Genomic DNA, 8,406 nt, shown 5'->3' on the forward strand with positions numbered 1-8,406 from the left:
AAACATGTTAAAGAACATCAAAACACTCAGCGACGCATGAGGACAAACAGGGCGGAGAACTTCTCGCAAATAATGGCGCTGCACACTAAAACAAATCCGCTTTAATCGCTTGGTGGTTTACATTCCGTGGGGACCCGGAAATGCAGGATATTGTAGTTTTTTTATTGGTGCAAGACAACTAAGGAGGCTTTGACGTTTCCTTGACGTCTCGAGCTTCCGCGGCTTATATGCCGAACATTGCTGCAGAAGTTCTGCACAGATTCCGCACAGGTTCTGCACCCAGGCAGGGACGCGTGCCAACTGGGAATTCACCTTATTTGTATACATATCTTGTTCAACCATCTGGGATGAATTTACATTTGCTATTAGGTAGCTGCTACTTTGCACCTGAAAAACTCGGCGGAACGTTAAAATGCTAAGATTTGATATCGCACCTTCTCTCGAGAACAGGTAATTACATGTGATTCGGGCGGTTGGTGACCTTGAAAGTTTGCTTACTTAAACAAAGTGCATTGAGCGAAATACCACTGAAAGGTGCAACCGGATCAGGCCAAAATTCTGAAAAACCACATATTTTCGGCGGAATTGTTCTCGATTACTTCTAGTGGGCGGCGAAAGCTGATTTGATCACCAGCCAATCACATCGTTCGCTGGTCCCTGGTTGTTCCCCTCGTTCCTCCGTTTCATTTCGTTGGAGCCGGGTAGTGTAACGCGTTGATCACCAGTATGCATGGACTGCTTAATCTTCGTGCCTGCGAGCTTGCTGGACTGAGGGTAGGTGTCAATAAGTGTCCTGCTAATCCCCGACAGGTTGCATTCGCTGGCTTTGGCTCCTACCTCTCAAAATTTTCATCCCATCCCAGACTTTTGCATGACATATACTGGAATGATAAACATGACCCGAATGAAACGGTGAGAATTTTCACTCTTTGTTGCGATGTTTTGAACGGATTTTCATCAGCGTTTTCTTTGTCTTTGGCCGATAAATCCCCGGAAGTCCCGTTTGAAGTTTGTAGGTTCATACGTACAGTGGGGTCACTGGGTTTAGTAAGGGACTGCGCGACAGTCTGGGCTCTAGCTCATCGAAAAGCCGAAACAATGGGATACAAAAGGTTGCACGTAACATTTGTCCACATTCACCGAAAGGTGTTTGCTCGAAAAAAACCACTTATGAGCTTCATCCACGTCTGGGTTTCATTCGCACTAATTCTGAGAGGCCGGATAGTTCTCCATACCTGGATGTCGTCAGCGAAGAGTTGTGGGAGATTCAGGGTTGCTGACAGTTCGTTTATGAAGGCGAGAAAGCGTCTTTTACCCAGTACAGAGTCTTGTGAGACTGCATGATTCTAGTAAGTGTTCTCCCACTTACCCTGTGGAAAATCCTTCATTCTTATGGGTGATATATTATCCATTGCATTAGTGGCAGGCTAAAAAAATCGTCAGCGTGACCTGATCTGCCTGGTCAAAGACCTTTTAGAAGTGGAGATCACCTCAGGCTCTGTCCACTCATCCAGTTCCCTAGTCCAGCTGTCTGCTAGAAAGAGGTTTGTGAAACAGGGTCATTTATCGGAAGCAGTTCTGTAGTGCTTCCGGTACTTAGGTGCATTTTGATTTGATCTGTGGTCATGGGGTCCCTCAGTCTATAACCTGCAGAGGAAAGAGCGGTGGGACTTAAGCTGTCCTGGTCAGTCTACCTTTGTAGCTTGACGTGACGATCTCTGTTTTCCACTCCGTAATGATTGCTTGTTCTCCAAGACTCAAAGGTCTGTCGACGGTAGTCTCAACATCTAATATTTTTCACACGCCCAACTGTTTTTGGAATCCAAGTGAAGTGATAGCTTTTGGGAGATCAACTTTGAACATCCGAAAATTTTCAATTGACCAATGTTGCCTGGGTCGGTACTTGGCTCTTTGTTGAATGACTGGTGGTAGTATAGAAGAGCAAAAATAGAACTGTGATATGTTTAATGATATCATAGACAACAGAAGCTTTGTTTTTGAGAATCACTGGACAACGACTCATCCCTAAACTGGTCCATCGTTTACGCTCGACTGGTCGTTGGAAAACAGCTGGATTCAGTGGGCTTGCAAGGGGTGCAGCATATAACGATGTGGTCATGCGGAAATGGTTCTTCGAATGGTTTCCGAATCTCTTCGTGGTTTGAGACTAAGTTATCCATCACTGTAGGCTGGAAACACGTAACACCCCTAACTGTTCCTTGCAAGTCTCAGAACCCGTTCAGTTTGAGGAATGTAGGTGTAATAGAGCTGTATGGTAAAAACTCTTCACTCCAGATTTTACAGGTTTCCCTTTGGTAATGCATCGTTTTTGAAATTATTTTCGCGGTTCTCCACACCTGCGCAGTGATCGGAAACACGTCACGTATTCCGTTTTTCCGTATGTGCGGTCAATCGAGAGGCCACCTTATTTATGCAAGTTAGCAGCGCTGTGTTGAGTTCTGAGTAGCCCAAATTTATTTTTTCCCAAGCATCGGTTTGTCCACAGTCGACGACTTTTTCAGTATTTTAGGGTCCGCTTATGACGTCTTCTAGGCCAAGAACAGTGCTGCTAACGGAGCCGGAGTTTATTTGAGAAGGCCGTTAATGTACCTACTAAATTATTTCAGACCCACTATTGGACTCTGTGTCATGCTACTCAGCATGAGGTGTAGGTCGGATGTGTACTGTGGACTCTCATCATAATACTCCTATCTGCGAGGTGACTCGTTTCGATCGAGTAGGCTAGTTCAATAATTCGGTATAAAAATCCCATTCAGGCTGTGTCTGTTACAAGTAACCCCATTTGAAAGCTAAAACTAAAGCGAAGTAGCGCATGGTTGCCAATGCATCGCAGTGAAAATACTTGAATCGTGAAGAAGGAACAACAGTTTAGGCCCAACTGGAGGATTTGCATTCGAACACTGGCAGCCATTATGGATAATTTCCGCGGTGGTGCTGGCTCTTTTCGACAGCAGGAAGTGGGGTCTCTGCAAATTCTGTAACATGAGCACAACGTTAGACACAGTGAAGTTCCTCATCAATTGTTACGCTGGTCTACGACGCTTTGCTGGCGAAAGTCCCATGGTATCAGGCGACAGCTCTGTTTGATCTGTATGCCCCATTTAGTTAGTGTTCGGTGTGCGTTCTGTTTCTCCACAAGCTAGAGGAGCTATCACGGTAGTACGATTTCGCATCTTAATTATCGACCAACTGACAGACCAAATCGAAGGTTACAATCGGTCAACTATGGTCAGTATGATTATATGGATCAAAATAAGGTAGTTGGTGCTCTGAACTAGGACATCCTAATGCGGGACGTCCAGTAAACTGGATTATACGTGCCGGAGACTGGATGAATACTACTAACCAAGAGGGCATCTTAAGGTTCCAGCCCACTATTAACGTTACAGATTTTTTTGTGAATTCATCAGGAAATACGTATGTTATCCGCGGCCTTTTTTCAATCCTCCAGCTTCTCCCATTCGTAGCAGTGGAGATGCAGTCGCTCACATTCATGGAAGCTCACTACCCACGAGGGCTCCTGCCAGTAGGTGATGAGAATAGACTCGCTTCACATTAGTCTTCCCATGAGTCGGAACCAGATTTCAGTGAATCTAGCTGCAATGTATGCTAGAAACTGCACTTTTAAAATTGATTTTTCTAGTTCATTGTCACGATCTTCAACCTGCACTATTCTACCAGGTTCATTTATGGCTGTACGTGGAGGTTTATTATGCCAAAGATTATCTACGGGGACAAGATAACACGTGTTCTTTGACCACTATAGGAAAGTGAGCTTATGACTTATACTAGTCGATGTGAAGATGAAGCCAGACTGGCCGCAGGAGTTCACAGAGATTGTCTGAATTACTTTGGGTATGTCACTGATGTCCTAAGTTGACAGCGCGCTTCGTATCGTAGCGAGTGACAGATAGGTGGCGACGTCAAATCGTGGATGTTAAATTAGTGGCCGTTTGAATAGGACTTCCGTAGATGGCAGGTTTTCCATTCATCTATCCTTATTTCTTGTAGTAGTTATTGAGTTCATACTGTTGAGCTCTGTTTCTGCGTACTTTCAGTAAAGAGTGCTTCTACTCCTAGAATTCTTTCACCCAAATGTTAGCTTTACCTAGGTTATTCGGCATTCTAGCGCCAACTTATTTAGGGCTATGCACCTCAATGACTTGTACCCAGGTCGTACACAGATCATCGGGTCGGCTGTTCTGTTCGTCCGAATTCGTAGCATACATGCAAAGTAGACATAGTCTCCGTACTCTCCCAGTGGGCTTGTTAAAGTGACCGTCAGCCTCAACACAGAATCTTCTACCAAATTCGAAACTGATTATATCGCTGCTCGTTTCATGCGAATGGGATGACATTACGGACACCTCGAATACCGATCGGAATTAGTCGCTTTTTGACACACAAATGCGTCAAAACGTTGTTGGTCGTTAGCTTTGCCATATACTCTTAGAGAATAAGTAGACATTCGTCAGTCTCTAGATGAAATGGAATGCTGTCCATTTTCAGAAAGGGGCTCGTAGTGAGTGCGGTAATCACAGTGTGATCAGCTTGATCCCAGTAGTATCGAGACTGTTGGCGTCGCCCTATGGTACTCAGTAAAACATAAAATCGGGAACAGCAGACATGATCCCGGTCTGATAGGTGTAACAGCCCAATTGTTCCCACCCAGGCTGGTGCTGGGGCAACACCATACGCATAACTGACATAAAAGTCGATCAGAGAATATGTATAGCACCAGAAGCTGCGGTGGTTGGGCCGTGTATCGTGCATACCGAATCATCCTTTCCTGAGCAGTGCTGTCTTCCGTGCCCAGTTCAGAGAGGTGGTTATCTTTTGCCTGACAGGATGGTATGTAAGGGACTTCGAAAAGTCTGGGTGCTGTCAATTCGATCAGCCTACCATGATAGGGCCCGCATGATCCTAAGTGTACCTGGCAAGAAGTGCTGCAAGATGTTGCTCCTATTCAGTGTCAATGGCATTTTTGTTTCTTATTTTCTATCCAGATTGTCTGAATGGGTGTCTGGAGATGTAGGCACATAGGGATGATTGTGCTAGGCTGACACCAAACCACTTTTATTCTTTTTTCACAATGAGGCTGTCAAATTAATTTTGGTTGCGTGGCAGCGAAAAATTGTCGTTGAACATCGATGTTATGATGCCGATAGTGATGATGCACAGGGCGCCCTGGAGTATCCCCGGCAGGATCACTGTCGTATCATCTACGTCTTTCCACCAGACATGCGTTAGGCATTCAAATAGTCCGCTCAGTTTCCACTTCACTTATCTCATAAAAACACTGCGTACGTTTGGTGTGATAAAGGACTCTGTAGCTAATACGTTAGTTTGTCGGTGTAGATTTTTTTCCGAAGCGAGGAATAATAACCCAGTGATCCAAGACTCTCAATAGCACACTAAGAAACCTTAATACGATCCTTTATTCAATATTTTCAAGCCTCCGTCCTGGCGAAATCCACTCCTCGTTTTTTTTAGGAAACACTTGGAATAATATTCATGATGGGCCGGCTCGTTTTCTCCCTGTCTTCAAGATTGGGTCCATTCGAATCTCTGGTGGTTGTTTTCCAAGTTCCCGCTGAAATCTTGCTATCCTTACTGACAAAATGACTGTGTTGCGTGATGTACGGTACGGTGTTCCCCCGAGAGAGAGAAACAGCACGAGTTGATGAGTGACAATCCTACGGATTACCTGGTGTGCTTGTCGCCTGATTTCCAGTCCTGGAAACGTAAAGTAGAACTAAAGTAATATCCCTCGATATATCAAGGAGTGTTGATCGCGTGGTTTATATTTGAAAGTGACTGGTTTGGTTACAAGCTTCTGTTTGCCTTTCTGATTTTAACTCAGCAACTTGCTGCTCCAAAACAGAGGCTTCGCAACGTTTCGTTCCCACCCCTTCTTCTTGTATATGTGTGATATCTTCGTTGACTGTGCCAATGTCTACCACCGCCACCCTTAGCACTTTGCACCTTTTTGGATTCCAAACTACCTTGTACTGGTGGTCATTACCTCAGTCGCTGTCCTCGTGAACATTTCCGAATAAGGCTTTACGAGCGCTTCGATATTCATTTTTCTCCAGTATGAGGAGGTACTCAAATAAATCAACATAAGTGAAACACTGAAACACCTATTACTCATGGTAAATTGCTCGCTGGATCATCCGACGATCTATGATCAAATTATCTCCTATTCAATAAGTTTTCTCTGTTCAAACATGCATAGTATCTGTGTTTGGTGCTTTCACTTGCTAGTTAGGGCTAGCGATTTGAGAATGTGAATGAGGAATCAACTGCCGAAAGTGTTTCTTTTTGGAGAAATAGTTTAGCCGTGGGGGGAACGGTTTAGTGTCTTTTATTCCGGTTAGGAGAATGCTCTCATTGGTACTGTCACAAGGAGTTTGATAGGCATCCCTGAGTCGGAATGTGGATAGCTTTGTATCTCATATTCATACAGCCATGGACAAGAGAAAACGTATATTTAAGTCTCGTCATCCATGCTACGCTAATTCGACAAATAACCCGACTAGCTTGATGGGACACTTCGGTTTGTGGACGTAAATTCGAGACAAACGACCAGTCACTGCCCCTGTCCACCTAGCGATACTTTTAGTGCGCTGGAGCGATTTACGGTGAATATTTATTTTTGCCTTTTTTTCCAACCTGGAGTTGTACCAAGCTTCACATCGACATACCTCGTATACCGTTCTTTCTGGGTCTCCGTTTCAGCATTTTCCACCACTCACTGATATATTGCTTCCCTACCGGTTTTTGTTTATTGTCTCAGAAATTTGAGAAAGTCCTTGTAGCGAACAGGGGAGAAATAGCTTGTCGTGTGATCCAGTCTTGTCAGCGACTTGGAATTCGTACTGTGGCAGTTTACAGTGAAGCGGATGCCGTGTCGCGCTTCGTGCGAATGGCAGACGAGGCCATCTGTGTTGGTCCGGCAGCCAGCGCTCAGTCTTATCTGAACATGCCAGCCATTTTGGAGGCTGTCAAGTCCACAGGCGCGCAAGCCGTCCATCCTGGCTACGGATTTTTGTCCGAGAACACGGTATTCGCTGCTCGGTTGGAAGAACTTGGTGTGGTTTTTCTGGGACCCAATTCGAAGGCAATCCAGGCTATGGGAGATAAAATTGAGAGCAAGCGCATTGCTACAAAAGCAAAAGTCAATGGGATTCCAGGTTACGATGGAGAAGTCGCGGGCCCGGATGAGGCGGCGAAAATTGCCGCTGACATTGGTAGGTGCATGTAAACAGTCATTTATTATCTCATGTGCAGTTGGATGGAGCATATTATACACGTCCTAGGCAACAAAGCGTATCATTAGGCCATACCACTTCAACTGCGGGCGAAGTAGCTCAGTGGTTAGAGCGGTAATTCACTGACCGGAAGGCCCTTGGTTCGAACCCGACCTCTGCCTCTCGACTTCCCCTGTCTAGGCTTGGGCAACGTGGCAGTATCCTAGCACTCGTGCTTCCCTTGGGTTGCATGGCAGCTAGGCACCGTAAAAGAAAGTGAACGTTGAAGAAACATGAACCCCTGAACTTTCGTTACTCTATGTACTGTCCAGCTAATGGCCTGGTCAAACAGTGCCCTTAGTCCTTAGAAATCCCGTTTTTGGTCCTCGCTAAGCTTGAGATAGAGCTTTCTAACATGATTCAAAGTTATCATATACAGTTTATGGGTTTTTGAGATTTCGAACCATAAATAAAAATAAAAAATCGTTCAGCTGTAACACCCTTTTGGTGCCTAGCTGCCGTGCCACACGAATGAGGCACGAGGGCTGGGATACTGTCAGGTCGCCCAAGCCTAGACAAGGGAAGTCGAGAGGCAGAGGTCGGATTTGAACTACGGACCTCCTGGTTAGTAAATCCGCGCTCCAACCACTGAGCGATCCACTACAAAGACATTTTAGTGTGCCATCCATGCACAATCCACTTGTCCCTGGCGTCCTATCGGTACGCACTTACCATGTATAATTAAAAAGCATGGAATGCTTAGGATTAGACCAAGGCAGTTGAAGAACCACAGTACTTCCATTTGAGTGCTCGTTACGGGCCTGTACGTTAGCCTGAGGTTACCGCTAGCGCCCCTAACATGGTATTGGGGGCAGTTTACTCCAGGGCTGTGTTTTTGTTGACCTCGCTGGGAGCATACTGATCGCTAAGCACACTAATGAAAATAAAAGCTCCTTCGAGTGCAGAGGAGTTTACTGACCAGCACGAACTAAGCGGTTACAAGCTATCATACATCATCATCATCATCATTGTCAGCTGAGTTTACTGGCACGAACTAAGCGGTTACAAGCTATCATACATCATCATCATCATCATTGTCAGCTGTAATAACCGCGTACTCGTCGTGCGTGCA

The 8,406-nt window shown here is 45.3% G+C and overlaps 1 protein-coding gene across 1 annotated transcript in view; it reads left to right on the top strand.

Annotated features, from left to right (window-relative positions):
• Window positions 1–522: 522 nt before the first annotated feature.
• T265_03230 (hypothetical protein) overlaps window positions 523–8,406 on the top strand; it is a gene marked incomplete at both ends in the record, with an annotated part of 33,306 nt that continues 25,422 nt past the window's right edge. The window contains 2 exons of the mRNA XM_009167663.1: window positions 523–912; window positions 6,821–7,274. Coding sequence (XP_009165927.1) covers window positions 727–912; window positions 6,821–7,274 — 640 coding nt within the window. The remainder of the gene's footprint in view (window positions 913–6,820; window positions 7,275–8,406) is intronic.

This window comes from Opisthorchis viverrini, assembly GCF_000715545.1.
Source record: "Opisthorchis viverrini unplaced genomic scaffold opera_v5_45, whole genome shotgun sequence".
NCBI lineage: Eukaryota > Metazoa > Platyhelminthes > Trematoda > Opisthorchiida > Opisthorchiidae > Opisthorchis > Opisthorchis viverrini.